Source organism: Dermacentor silvarum, chromosome 1 (assembly GCF_013339745.2).
Source record: "Dermacentor silvarum isolate Dsil-2018 chromosome 1, BIME_Dsil_1.4, whole genome shotgun sequence".
Taxonomy (NCBI): Eukaryota; Metazoa; Arthropoda; class Arachnida; order Ixodida; family Ixodidae; genus Dermacentor; species Dermacentor silvarum.
This window is the reverse complement of record NC_051154.1, coordinates 21,591,627-21,606,574: the sequence shown is the minus strand read 5'-3', so window position 1 is coordinate 21,606,574 and position 14,948 is coordinate 21,591,627. Positions and strand designations below refer to the sequence as shown.

Sequence of the window (14,948 nt, the reverse complement as noted above, 5' to 3'; positions counted from 1 at the left end):
GCATGCTCGACGTCATGAAACACTCAGAAGAGCTGTCCAAGCACTTACCTTCTGTGGCCAACCTTGATGACAGTGACCGCTTCACTCGAGCACTGGATTTCGAATCTGCATGCAGTTAGGAAAGAAGCAGAACACTCCATGCAGACGTGCACACTACGACTAAGGCAAACCAGAATGCCATCCCAGGACCTACTCCAGGGAAGCCTTTTGGTTGCAAGTGCAGGCATGTACAGTAGTCATCCACAATGTGTAAAATACAATGAATACAAGGATGTGTTTAACCTTTTCGGCCCAAGAACTTGTGTCCACATGGACCTTTAGTATCAAATAAATTGGGAAAACCCTTGCAATGTGATTATCCTGTCCCTGTCCACCTGCCAGCAAAAATCCAGAATGGTGCTTGCTTTCACTGATGGGTGACACAACACCATTCATTCACAAGGTTACGAAGGTTGCTCTAGTACCTCCATAAAATTCAAACCAGCAACATTACATTTGGTAGCCTATGGGGCCGAAAGAGTTAAGCAGAAACACAAGGTCCTCATGACATGGACAGGGATAGGAGTGGTTTGTAGACATGCTGCTGGGATACTATGTAGCACTGGTTCCACACAACACACCCAGTGTTTTGTACGCAGTCATGCAAATGCTGCTGTGCAGCGACGCTGTTAGTGGCCTCTCTAGTCAATCTGGAAGAGATGCTGAAAGCGCAAAGAAAAGCCAGACATTGGTATGCAGTACCACACAAAAACTAACCGTCTGTGATGATAATCTGTGGTTCTGTCATGTTTGGTTGAAGGTAGCGCACCGCCGTTACAACAGCTGTCTTGACTATTTTGAAAAAGGGGAGGTGCAAGCACAATGTAGGCATAAGCGGACATCATATGCCTAACTAATACACCATCACAGCAGCCAGGAACCCCTAAATCAGCTCCAATATTTTCAGCTTTTACCACCTAAAACTCCATCTGTTTAAACATCCATGTACAAATTAGATTGAAACACTACTGCTTCTGGTCGATTCACAGAGCAAATTTCCTACGCAGGACTATATGGTGCCACCTTCAGAGCTTCACAGAAACACGTGTGCCAGCAAGCAGCAATAGCCAGCCTTCAAACTCGAAAGGCAGCACCTTACTGCACATGCCGTTTCCGACTACATCACCTTACAACATGATCTTATTACTTAACCCTAAAAAAAAAGACAAAACTGTTTCTCTGCACTGCACAGGCTATCTTTCTCAAAGTGATATTAGGGGCAGTGGTGACAACTACAATCACAACAGTGATAACTACAAAACCATAACAAATGTCCTACATTGCCGTTAGGCACATATACAAAGAAAAAAATTAGAGGCTTTCAAGTGGGCTTTGTTGCCAGCCTAACACCTATCAGTTGCAGCCATAGTTCTGGTTTATCTTTGCAACAACATTGCTGATGTGGCTATGTTACGTACAGCAGACGACTCACTTTCTTTAGCAATACACAATGTCCAGCCACCTGGTGAATGACATAGCGCAGAAAGAGATGGACATGAAGACAGGATAGGACAAGTGCTGGTTGACGTTTTTGCACTAGAAAGCATGTCAACTGACAAAAAGAGAAAAGACAGGACCCGTGCTTGTCCTGTCTTTTCTCTCTTTGCGGTAATGGCTTATGCATCAATGTATTGACTACCACAGAAAGAAGTTCTTCGAATGATGGTAGTTGCTTTGCGACTGCACGTGCTTGTTGCAATTTTCCTGTGTGTGCACATGCTTGTGAGGCTAACTAATGTGGGAAACCAAAACCCAAACTGCTTTCTCTGGACAGCACTGACCAGCATGTATACTTGCCTGTCTAGCACATGCTTCATTATGGTGAACCAGTGCAGAAACACAAAGGGACAGGGACAAGCACTGAACTTCCAGCTCACAGTCTCACACATGCATGCAGAATTTATACTCGGATAATGAGACACGTGAAAGGTTAACCACAAAAAGAAAAAAAAGGAAAGACTCAAAAAAAAGTAAAGCAAGATACAGAGAATGATCATTGAAAGAAGCACGATTGAGGGCACATCGCGAAGCGCCAAAACCATCTAATGCAAAACCATATGGTAACCAAGGTATCAACATACCAGAACACAGCCGTGATAATGGAACAAGTTCTTCCCATGCAAGAGTGGCAATACCTACATCATTGTGCTAACCTGTGGTAACAAGTATATCGGTCAAACAGACAGATGCCTTAACGATAGGTTGTGAGAACACAGTAACAACATTAAGAATGATTCTTCTGGCTTACCTGCATTGCACTGCAAAGAGTGTTGCACTGCAAGCTGCAGTTAAATGATAACCAGTGTAATAGGTAAAAGCGGCAAACAGACAAGTTGCGAGATCATGGAAAGTGCCGAGATTATGAGGTTGGGAGATGATAGCATAAGCATGCAGTCGCTGCTTTTATCTGGAATGCATCTGGTCTATCTGGCATCTGCTACATGATAATGACTGTTGTATACCTTTTGTCTCTTGTGGTTGACCTTGTTTTCCTTATGGTTTTGCGTTAGTTTGGCTTCGGCGCTTTGTGATGCCCCCTCGTTCATGCCTCTTTTAATGTTGCCATGCCCTGTATCTTGTGTTACTTTTTTTTTGCTCATTTCCTTTTTTCTTTTTGTGGTTAACCCTTCCCATATGTCTCGCTCATTGGAGTATAAATTCTGTGCGCATGTGTGGAATAAAGTCAGTGGAAAGTTCAGCGCTTGTCCCTGCCTTTTTTTCTGCGCTGGTCCACCATTGATAATGCAGTATCAATATGTGCAAATTGCCACTGTGTTAAACCATGTCCTACATGTTTTACATACGGTTCCTCCAGCTGGTGATTCTACACTGTGTGCATGCATACCTTCTGACCCTCCACAGCCCCACAACTTCCCATGATTTTCATGTACTCAAGCATGGAGTTGTCTCCTTTATGCCTATACTACCTGAAAAGTATGTGGCCACTAGTACCTGCAACATGTTGTTCATGCCGAAAACCCCTGTTTGCTTTTCTAATGACCAAGTTCGGGCCTGTACCTGAAGGCGACCTCACCTCCGACTAACACAGCCTTGATAAGCATTCTTCTGGATATCTGTGGATCCATATCTGCTCAATTCCAAGATCATTGCAACTAAGGATCACTTAGGTAGCAATTCAACTTAAGAAAAAAGTTGTCCCAGCCTGCTCATTGGGGCCTCAAATATGGATTTTTAAAAGCAAACACATTTCTGATGTGTGTACACGCAGCATTTGAAAAATATGCATGCGATACAGCAAATTTCAGAAAAACAAAACTGTGGCCCTAAGCAAACTTATATGATGGATTCCAGGGCTTTGTGCAAAATGTGGACTGAAACCCTTGCATTTTACAAGGTCCAGTTCCAAATATTTAAAACAAAGTTGTGTTCAAATAATGCTAATGAAACAGTGAGGGCCAGTTTAAGTCTAGCTGTAGTAGAAGTTAGTTGAAGCCCTGAAAATTCCTCAGTGCACTGAGAAAATTACAACTTATGACAGCATATCTCCTGAAAGCCCCAAATTGCTGGAGAAAACAGGTGGAAGTACTGTCATTCACATGTTGAAGCGACACTAGATTCCTTCACTCTCGTGACAATTTTGAGCATATGCGCTGCTAGACACAACTGCCCCCCCCCCCCCCCCCCCCCTCTTTTTTTCCGGTGCAAGAGCCAGGGCTGGCCCACACAACTGCCATTACTCTGAACTTAAGGCATAAGTGATGCTTTGAAAATTTCAAAACACTATCACATTAATTTGATCGATTGCTTGCCTCTAGTGCCCGTTAACCCTTGAACCCCCAAATTATGTCCAGAAAAAACATACCGAATTTCCTAAATTATCTTGATATTTTTTTCTATGTCATTCTGATTCTGAATATATATTATACTTGATTGGTTTCTCAATAAAATAAATTTTTTTTTTGAAGGAAAGCTGATCTTGAGGGCAGCTTTGCCTCAACTAACTCGTCGACTAACTCGTCCGACAGTGGGAGCAGCACAACATCAAGCTGAACAGGGTGTGACTCATCATTGACGATATTGGTACAACCTTCCAAGACAAGTACAGCTCAGGACTGGGGGGTTAAAAGGTCAATCTAAGACCAATGAGGCTTTAACCTGAGCATGTAAGTGAACACGAAATTGTGTCTTGTTTGTGATTTGGTGCCTCTGGAGTTTCCGATAGTACTTCTGTTCACAAGCAGAAAAAAATGTATTCTCACATGCAAGTTGGCTGATGCGCATTTTGAACAAAGGTATTATAGTCTTCTTTTCTGACCATGAAAGTTATGGGTAGGTTTCCACTGGGGGAGTGTTAAAACAGCATTAATACAATAAATGTCTCCAAAATTTATATATGACAAAGGACTTCACACAAGTGTAGCCAACTGCATACTGCCATGAGTTGTAATTTCCAGTTAAAGAATTTACAAGTGTCTGCCTCGAATGATCTCACTCCATGTCAAAACTTCTGGAGGTCCTGTTCTCTGCCCCTTAGCTGTACTATCTCAAATGATGCACAAAAAAAAAAAAAAAAAAAGAATCCGTTCCAGCCCTTAAAAAATTAAAGTTGCCCATTGCTTGAGTTCGCAAAGATTGCCAAACATGCATATGACTATATATCTAAGCTCTGCACGTTACTGCTACATTTACTGCTACAACTCAAAGGGGAGAAAGCCGAGAGAAATACAATTCAAATGACTGCAATAGCCATACACAGAGTGTCTGCACCTCTGTGCAATAACGGCCGAGCGCTAGCCATAGCCTCTTCTTTCCCACAATTCGTTTAACAAAAGACACCCGTAACTCCGGTTGGTGTACCTATGCACACCCACCTTCTTCGTCAGATGCAGGTGATGTTGGTGATTGAGCAGGTGACTGCAGTGGACTGGATGTCCGCTGTGGGCCCTGGCTTGGGACAGCGACTGGTTCAATAAGCAATGGCTTTAAGCTGTCCGGCACATCATCATCAACTGCAACGAGGCATAACATGTCACTCATTGACAAGCTGCCCCCCCCCTGCTAGGTATAACATTCTCCAGTGCTGGCATGCAACAAGGGTTTAGAGTCAAGTAGTACAAAGAATTTATCATGACACAACCGAAGTCATTCAGAGCAGTAACTTTGGAAGTGTCCTGTTCAGGATAAGACCACTTGCCCAGCAAATTCCAGGCACACTTGGAAAATTGAAGCAAGTGTTTTAATCTGTAGCAGGAATGAGCAGCCCACAATTATTGTCAACCAAAACAAGAGGGCAGAGTATAGGATGAAAAACAGACGAAAGTAGAAGCAGGTGATGCCCATCAATGACTACCCCCTCCCCTCCCACGTGCGCGCACGCATGCATGCACGCACGCACGCACGCACACACACACACACCACACACACACACACACACCACACACACACACCAACTCACTTGATTCTCCACGCTGCTTTCTTTCCACAAGTCGCTTGTAGTCTTCAAGCTCCGAGTCAGTGATGTTGTCAAAGGGATTCTTACTGTAGGCAGTTTTGTAGACCATAGCATTGTGCTGATAGTCACGTTGAATTATCCCCTTCGACGCAGCACCCACAAGCACAACTTGGTCGCCTGTTGCACTCGCCACAGCATCCTATGCAGGCCAGAGAGCAAAGCTCATGACATGCTTGCCCACATTCAGAAATTTAACACTTGCCAAATGTAGAGGGTGTTTCAGCCAAGCAGACTCTAGCCCAAGTTTGGCTTCACAAATCAAAACAATGGGAACACGCTTAACAAACAACAGTTTTCCGCTTATGTGGTTTGTAAGACAATCACAGCAATGCAAGGATCCAGTGACAACTGTTAACACGTTGCAGCAGCCTATTGGAAATAAACAGCAGCATGTGGTGATTGAAGGCATCCAATTATTATATAATAAAGAAGCTATTATATCGAAGTTTCACAGCAGATCAGACTTGATGCCATGTTTTCATTAACAGTCAATATTGGTGAGACTTCTATCATGGCCATTTTAATTAAGCTGAAGACATAACTAGCAAGTGCTGTCACCTTTTTCATAATACCGGACAGCACAACTTTGCATTTCCCCACGGATATGTTTGCTTCCGTAAACCTTCCACAAGACATGGGGAAGGCTTGCACCTGCAACATGGCAACAGGTTTATGACCTCATGCCAAAGTGCAGAAAACAAGTATATCATAGGAGCTGAACCTGTGGCCTTGGTGGGTAAACAGACTTGTGAACGTCTTAGCCAAGCGTTAAGTCGTATGTACGTGGTGCGTGGATCTAAGTAACGGAATGTAAGGACAGCTAGCTCTCTTTTCAAAGAGGGGGCTCCTCGCCATTTTTGGCACTGCCAGCTGGCTGCCGGTTGATGTCAGGTGGCAGCAGCCCACAGATGCCAACCATTGAGCGATTCTTAACCATGAATTACTTGCACATACATGCTCATGCATGCATGCCTACTCTGCCAGATTATCTAGGAAGCGGCAGTTGTCAACACAATCACTGCTTCTTTGTAACTGTCAGGCCAGTTTCGTTAGAGGCCCACCTTGAACAGTTACCATAGGCACACCACGAGAAGGCAAAAAGTGCGAGGCAGAGCACTGCCACTGATTCAGCCGAGGGGAACTGATGAGTTAAAGGGGGAACAAGAAAAGTAAACATACACTCCATCTCTCTCTTCATATTAGGTCCTTTTAAAAATATTCCGCCAAATATATTCCTTGACAGGCACCTCATTCATTCTAATGTGTTCCGCAGGTTTCAAGAGGAAGTGTTTCAGGACACCCTTAGAGGAACACTAAAGTGAACTGCAATTTTAAACCTGTAGACCATATCGCACACACAAGTCACTAACGCACCATTCTGCCAGGGTCCACGGGCAGTATTTTTAAGAGTCCAATTAGTGGACTGTCCATTTCGGCTGTCGCGGATTGGCTGCTGCTTCATGTGCAGGAAGGAGACTGGCTGGCACCTTCCTGCACGTGAAGCAGCAGCCAATGGTGACAGCCGAAGTGGACTGTCCACTAAATGGACTCTTACAGAATACCGCCCCAGATCTCTAATTTGTTTACCAAATGCAGAAAGAGAAACAGCTGGCATTAGTGGCAGAATAACAGCATGTCATTGGTTGATGCCTTCATATTTCTGTTGACCATGCTGACCGTCAGTGTACTAGTGTTTTATTCCATTTTCATAGAATGCATACTTAAACATATTTGCATCTGCGATGCTTTAAAAGACTGCAACAATATATAATTGCGGCACCTGCACGCTCATGCAAGCATGCTCGTGCGCTGGAGCACACAACTCTGCTCCTATTGGTGGTGCGGGAAACAGACCCTAGATGGCACCTCAACTCCTCGCCATCAGTTTGAAACGGTGACAAACCCTGGTGTGGAAGGATGAGCTAGTATTCAATAGTTTGTGAACTTGAAACTTCCTGGACAAGTAAAAACAACACCGTCTCTGACGACAGTCTCCTCCGCGCAGTCCAGGTGAGACTTTACCCAATGAAAGAGCCCCGTGTTGAGTGCTTCATGAGCAGGCGTCTCCTCATCCACCTTAATTTTCATGGATACTAGCTAGCTAAACCAATGTAATAGGGCGAACCAAGCTGAAAGCAACATCTGACTACAGTTGCACCTAATGTGCTACTGAAGTAAACATCGGCAGCCCCTGACTCGGAAGTGTCAGTTTATCTTTATGTCATCAGGAGTGCAGAAAGTACAAGTGAGGTTTTTTCAGCTCATATTTTTGCAGAAATGTGCATAAATAACTGAATCATGGATTCACATTTTTAGATGCAAAAAAGTATAAAGTTGTCTTCAGTGTTTCATTAACCATTTCCTATCGTAGATGAGCTGAGCTAGTCTACACGATTTGTACCGCTTTCACCGAAGAAGAGCTGGGCTCGTCCCCGCTGAAACAAACACTTGCGCACTGCTGCCTTCAAGCTACCCTGATAAATTTTGCTTAGTTCTCTTTGGGTTCAACAGATGGCGAAGTAAAAAAATAAAGGCGCTCAAAGCTTGTATCTTGGCCAGAAAACGTTTCGATGCTGGCAACAGGGATTTAAAAATGGCGTCGTCCTCTGTGCATGCGCGTGCCTACAATGGCTCTGCTTCCGAGAAAAAAAAAAACGGGGAAAAAAACGTTTCTTTGCGGACGTTTTGTCGAACTCGGACAGTGAAGAAGAAGTTTAGTTCTCCTCCAAGAGTGGCAGCGACGATACTGAGCAGCATATCTTCTCGGGATCATCGAATTCCGACGACGACACCGTCTTGACGTGTAGGCAGTGGACGCCGATAAATGTAAAGAACCACCCATCGCCGCCTCCTAGGTTTGTTTTCAAGGCTGCATCTGGCATAAAGGTACCCGTGACAGAGGATGGAAACTGTGCGTGGTATTACTACAGAAAGTTGGATAATCACCACTGTGCAGTGCAGTGAAGCCAATCCATTCTCCAATTTTTCGAAAAAATATTTTGCGTGTATCTTACAAATAAAGTGCCATTAGGGATATATTTCGGTTGTTTCAAGATGCGTAGAATTAATTAGGCAAATAAAACAAATTGGTATTTTTGCATTATTTTTGGCCAGAAATCTCGGTAGGGAAAGGGTTAATGAAAGTGAGGACAGAATGCTCAATAGCTACAGTGGCAGTGCTTCAACAGATGAAGATACTGAGAAATAGGTGACAAGGAGTAATAACACGAAATTTGGAGGCTGCAAGGTCATCCTTTGCAGCCACATGATGAGAATTTGCCTCAATGCACACCTAGTACATATAACTATGCAACACATTCAAAACTGGCTTAAATCATTCAATGCTCAAATGAAAAGAAAATGAGAAAAAAAAAAAAAAAACATTGTTACTTTGCGGCTTTTGATTTCAGTAGAAACAGTTGCCAGACTATTTGTATAGATGAAATGGCCAAGTGAAAAAGTGGTCCCAGTGAGAGGTCAGTCAAACAGGCTGTTTTTGAACACATGTTAAAGAACATGGCACGTCACACAACCACACTTTTAGCTTTGGACCTACAAACTTCAGCAAAAATCGCTGCACAATTCAGCACTGAACTAAACATCTCGCTCGGCCATGAATAACATCAATTACATCTGTGGTGGTAGTTGAAATGAGCTGGGCATGGGCTCTCCTGCATGTCATTACACTCTGACACTGCAGAAATCAATTTGTTCTGTGCCATAATATCAAAGTGATCCACAGATGCAGTTATTGAAGGCCCAAATGTTACTGTGTGAAGATAAAGCAGCTTTTATAAAGGTTACTCACCTGCATTTTCTTAACTTCTTCCCAAGTGACTCCATCGAGGAGGTTTGATTGGGGCCCTGCATTTATTTTCGAATTGAGGCGGTTTTCTTTCAGCTGTGAAAGAAACAACCAGGCCACATGAGATGATACTGCAAATCAGCTATCTGGGTTATCACTCTCAGTGTGTGCCAACTGACTGACAAATACACTGACAGCATGGGCAGCAGAAATACCGAGAGCCAAGAACAGGCATTTGCTATAGTTAGGCTTCACATTTCATGTTGCACCATGCAAAATCTCAAGCACTGCTGGAAGTGGACCTTTTGATAGAAAGTTTCAAGACATTTCACTCAAAACAATGTTGCAACATTACATGGCAGGAGGACTTGCGCAGCTGCTCTGTGGCTGTGAGAGTCCAGAGCAAAGGGTAAACGTCCCTTGAATGAAGCCAGCAGATGCCAGTAAAAGATTTCCATATAATAGACAGAGAGAGAGAGAGAGAGTTAGAAAGGATAACTCTTTGCAAGGAAGTATTGCAGACTCCATCTTATTACAAATACACAGAGTATCAGAAGTGCAGATTCCACAAGCAACTAAATGAAGACTGCCAAGCTTCCACTTAGAATTCTACTTGAAGGAGTTGAGTTCATTTTGGATTAAGTCTGCCACACCATATCTTTCACTAAAAAATGACTAACTGGCACCTATAGAGCATCTTCACCCCCACAAAATAAAATAAAAACAAGTACCCAGAAGAACAATATACTTCACTACATGCCTGTCACCTTTCTTGTGATCCTTGCATAAAATGAAGGAGCTTTGCTGACATCGTACAATCACCCAGCAAGCACATCACCAAAGCATTAAATGTAATGCAAAAAAATCAAGTCAAACTGAACTGATTTAGGGATAAAACTCCTAGGATAGCTACAGAAGATCCTAAACTATGAGCTGTTTTACTTAGGAGTAATAACAAATTTTAGCCAGGCTTCCCAACCCCCTCCATATCAGTTCCATGCAGAAGACTCGAAGGTTGCTCATGCATACCTGCCAACCTCAAGACTTACAAATTCGTCAACTCGCGACCGGGGGTGGCGGCACGGGAATTCTGCCAAGGCGTACGGCTTCAAACACACGAGGAAGTACTGATAGAGTCTAGTAGTGATGAGGCTTCAAGCACGCCATCCCACTTTGCAGCCGCTACGGCTACGAAACACCGGAGTGCCGGAGGCGCACTGCACCCGATGCAGCAGCACGTCGGACAAAAAAGTGAGGCCCACAAAACAGGTCATACTCGCGAAAAAAGCCTAGCGAAGGTGACAGGCAAGACGACAGCCACAGCCTCCAATACAGAAACTGTGCTTGCCGCATCGACCTGAAATCACCGTCGTCTCTGGGGGCACCACTTACGTACAGGTGGGTCTCCATGTTGAGAGCAACGACAACCAGCGACTTCCGGCCGTCGTCAGGTCGTACAACGACCCGATGACGAAGGCAACGTCACAGAGTGAAAAATGTCCTTACTCTGCAGACAATAAAGGTTACGGCGCAGACCCCCATCTCTATGCGCCCTATGTAAGTGGCGCCCCCGCCCACCAGCAACAGTGTGACTCTATTAGGAATTTTTTAAAAATATTTTGCGAATATAACCACTTTTCTGCAAAATTGAGCCGACATTCGTAAAATCGTAAGACGGGTCCGAAATTCGTACACTTTACGGAAAATTTGGAAGAGTTGGCAGGTATGCTCATGCATCTAATTATAGTGTGCAGTCATGACCACATGCTGAATTGAGCAGTTACTGCGAGGAGGCCTCTGACAAGAACGCTTACCACATTGTAATGCTCCAGAGTGGGTGGTGTCCACTTGTCTTTTTATAATCACACAGCACACATTATGCCACTTGAGATGACAGCAATGTAAATAGATTTGCTTTTGGTGGCCTTTTATTATTATTATTTTTTTTTATGTTCCTATGATGTCACATCAAAACACATCCCTATACTATACCAATAACACAGTACAAGCATGTACCATGTGGCACACATTCTAGTAGTGCCAGATTAAATGCCCAAGGCATCAGTGCTAAAGCTGCATGTATGTATTAGTAGCTGGACATTTTTTCAAGTTGAAGCATTAATATGCAATTAATTTCAAGTAATAAGCCAAATTACCTTGCGGAGCGGAAAGTTTGATAAATACCCAAGATAAGAAAGGTGTATAACATTTTGGGTCTCCATCGGAGAAAACATTTTTCCGCACGCACTCGAATTAAGCTATCTGTATTCATGGAATAATCATTTACAATAATGTTGCAAGTAGCAGTTTATGCACCTTTGCCTTCTGTGACTAAGAATTCACTGTGGTTAATGCTAGTACAATCACTCTTGCTTGTCTGCGATTCTTCTGGGCTAAGCTATGTTTACTCCGTACAGCAGGCATGTGGATAAAACTGACAACAAATCAGAAACAGATGGAAGAGTTTGCTGCTGTTTATTCAGAAAGCAAGCTTTACAGCCAACGAACACATCTGCCACACAGAAAAATATATATATATATATTTTTTATGCACATAACGGCTCAGCTCATTGCAACTAGGATGCTGACCTGAAGGTATCCAGTTAACAATAAGCTGAATACCTACTTCACTTGTGATACATGTTTCTGCACTACTTCTGCCTCACCCCACCAATACAATCTGCAAGCTAGAGGCAACAAGAGAGCAGCCATGAAAATAAAAACCCGAGACAAAACACTTTCCTGAATAAAAAACAAGCATAAAATGAATGAGAAATGCTCCAAGCAAGATCAGTTGTGCGGCACACAGAAGCTACATGCACAAAGGTATAGGCAAAAAGGTGACAAGTACACTTACTCTTGACATGTGTTCAGATCTGACCTCGTTTCTTTACTAGCTTACAGCATGGCAACCAGCACAGATGCCAGTTAGGAGCTAGCCAGTCTCAAGCAAACAGAAATGCAAAAGAGTACACTGAAACGAAAGCTTCTAATGATTTAAGGCTATTAAGGGTAATTAACATTAGCTACCGTAAGAATGGAAATAGGCTTAAACCCCAAAAATAGCTGCTAAATTTCTGCTGCAACCACTTATGCTACCACACTTTCAGTGCCTTTGGGATGTCACCACAGGTGCTTGACTTAAAAAAAAAAAAAAAAAAACGCAAAGGAGCGGAACGGTAAAAGCATCCGGCAGTGAAATGTTCAAAACAGCAACTACATGTATGTCTACTTTCCAGACTCCAAAACATCTGTTTCTTTTCCAGAATGACTGCAAGATGGCTCTCTCTCTCTCTCTCTCTCTAGCAAAAAATGAATTTGAAGCAAGGCACTCGCTTGCCCATCCCAGGCTGCCCCGCAATGATAGAAAGAAACAAATGAGAGACTGACCTCTTTCTGCTTGCGCTTAAACTCAGCAGGGTCAGTGCCTCTGGGGACAAACTGATGGGACGTGTCTATTTTAACGGAGGTCGAGTGGGAGGGGGAACCTTCTTGCACCCACTGCGGGGGAAAACAACAGGCAGTCAGTGCTCGTGCACTCAGCATAGACCAAAAAAACAATGCTAGGCTCATGACAGAGAAAGCAGGCAGAGTAGAGAGAGAGACACTTTCCAAGCACGGTCATCTGCTTAACAGTGCCAGACAAACAAAACAAAAAGGAAGAGAAGAAAGACAGCTTAGAATAAAATGGTCTTCAACATAATGCATAAAGAAAAAGCAACAGCAATCATGCAAGCAGAGAAAGAAGACAAGCTTTTCCAGGTTTATTTTCTTAGCTGCCTTTTGATGAGCAGAGGGCCAAAGTCGCAGCCGAAGCTGGCTGTGCACAGTCTGAACTGCCCTTTGAAGAGTTACGTACTTCTGCTCAAAAAAATTAAGGTAACATTTCCAGACATGATCACCAAACACATAAAATAATGAGTTATTAATGCATACGAGTTTCCTTGGCACACAGCTGAGAAGTTAGCCACACAAACTGCAGCCAAATCATAGCTGGCTTCTTCATGAACCTCGTGTTGATGTAAGCGTGAGTTCACACAGTAACTAGTGGCTCAGAGAAAGTCTATTCTTTATCTCACGTGGTAAACTACAAATTGTCAAGCTTACAAGATTACACAAGTTGAAATTTTACGACACAAGTGCAAATTACATTTGGTAATAGACTTGGAAAGCAAGCACAAATGCAAATATAACTAAGCAATAGAGAATAATGGAAATAATAAAAATAATGGAAATAAAAGAAAGAAAACAAGCCATGCAAAATATGAGAAGGTTTCCAAGACAGAACAAATCAGCATGCCAATGGTGCGAAAAATGAAAGAGGGAGGGATCCTCACAAGAGGAACAAGCATAAGTATGCAATTAGGAGAAGCAAGCTTACTGAATCAGCTTCCCCACTCCCTCCAACTTCTACCCACTATAAAACAGAAACAAAAGGAAAAAATTAGTTAAATCCACACAGGCTATAAATCACAAATGTAATATTGCACACCATATTTCATGAAGTGCAGGGCAGTAGTGAATGCAGGTCAATCAATGATCAAATTAAAAAAAAAAGAGAAGGGGCAAGCCAAAGCAACTAAACAGTCAACACATGAGTAATAACAATTAAGCATATCATACATTCTTTTTTAATGGGAAGGGAGGGGGAGAAGTATGCTCAAGCAGACACGCTTTCTCTTGCAAAATACGACAGGCTTTTGTCATTCAGCTAAGTGTGAAAAATCACAGTTAAGAAACCTCGTCTAATGTATTACTGTTCGACTGAGAAAAACTTCCGTGTACACGAAAAAGTGGCTGCAAGGGCTATGCAGCATACAACATTGAAAAATGCACAGAACTACGCACTTGAAGCAAGGAGAAAATGCACCACAGCACAAGGCAAGTAATGAGACATTGATGGCTCATAATGCGCGAACGAAAAGCAACTGGGTACCTTTGTCTTAGACTGCTTGAAATCAGTAAATGGGTGACTGAAGCATAGAGGATACAGAACTAAGTGCTAACAATGAGTAAAGGTAAAAGACTGCACCTATTTCATACTCTTCTGCACTACACGGGGACTTCTGTTGCATGCTAAGGTCTTATATAAGATCGCAGTATCAATAAAAAATAATGCAGTCCCATGTTACATAAATTGCAGTTTAGGCCATTTCACAATGCTTCCCATATATTAAAGCCCACAAAGAACATTCTAAAATGGATCATAATGAGTTGACAAGCGAGAACATTACTAAATGCTCAGTAGCTGCAAACAGTGGCCATAAAACCAATGGCAAGCATCACATACACAGTTACAAAGGAATGTGGATAAGGCATTTTATCACAATAACAGAACCTTAAAAATAGAAAGCACCCTTCCACCAAGAAAAACAATGAGGCATCTGTAACAAAAACTAGCACAGCAAATAGTTCAGCCATCAACAAAACTTTTTTCCATGAGTAAACATTCTATGGCAGCACAACAACATCATGAAACAGGAGGACTCCCCAACAGGGGAAATGCCAAAGGAAATGCCAAAGGAATCCCAAAGAAATCCCAAAGGAAATGCTACAGAAATGCTGCTCATATTCAAACATGACCATTCCAATCAACACAAGATTTGCGCTCTTTTACCACCCATGATAGAA

The 14,948-nt window shown here is 42.8% G+C and overlaps 1 protein-coding gene across 11 annotated transcripts in view; it reads right to left on the bottom strand.

The window, feature by feature from the left end:
* LOC119457926 (protein hu-li tai shao-like) overlaps positions 1 to 14,948 on the bottom strand; it is a 124,252-nt gene that overhangs the window by 27,616 nt on the left and 81,688 nt on the right. For 4 of the 11 annotated variants that reach the window (XM_037719694.2, XM_037719704.2, XM_037719737.2 and 1 more), the window contains exons 10-15: positions 13,699 to 13,734; positions 12,708 to 12,818; positions 9,321 to 9,413; positions 5,456 to 5,651; positions 4,872 to 5,009; positions 49 to 105 (exon numbers count right to left, since the gene is read on the bottom strand). In XM_037719694.2, coding sequence (XP_037575622.1) covers positions 49 to 105; positions 4,872 to 5,009; positions 5,456 to 5,651; positions 9,321 to 9,413; positions 12,708 to 12,818; positions 13,699 to 13,734 — 631 coding nt within the window. Of the gene's footprint in view, positions 1 to 48; positions 106 to 756; positions 832 to 4,871; positions 5,010 to 5,455; positions 5,652 to 9,320; positions 9,414 to 12,707; positions 12,819 to 13,698; positions 13,735 to 14,948 lie in introns of all 11 variants that reach the window. The other 7 variants (XM_037719719.2, XM_037719728.2, XM_037719757.2 and 4 more) reach the window with 4 other exon arrangements.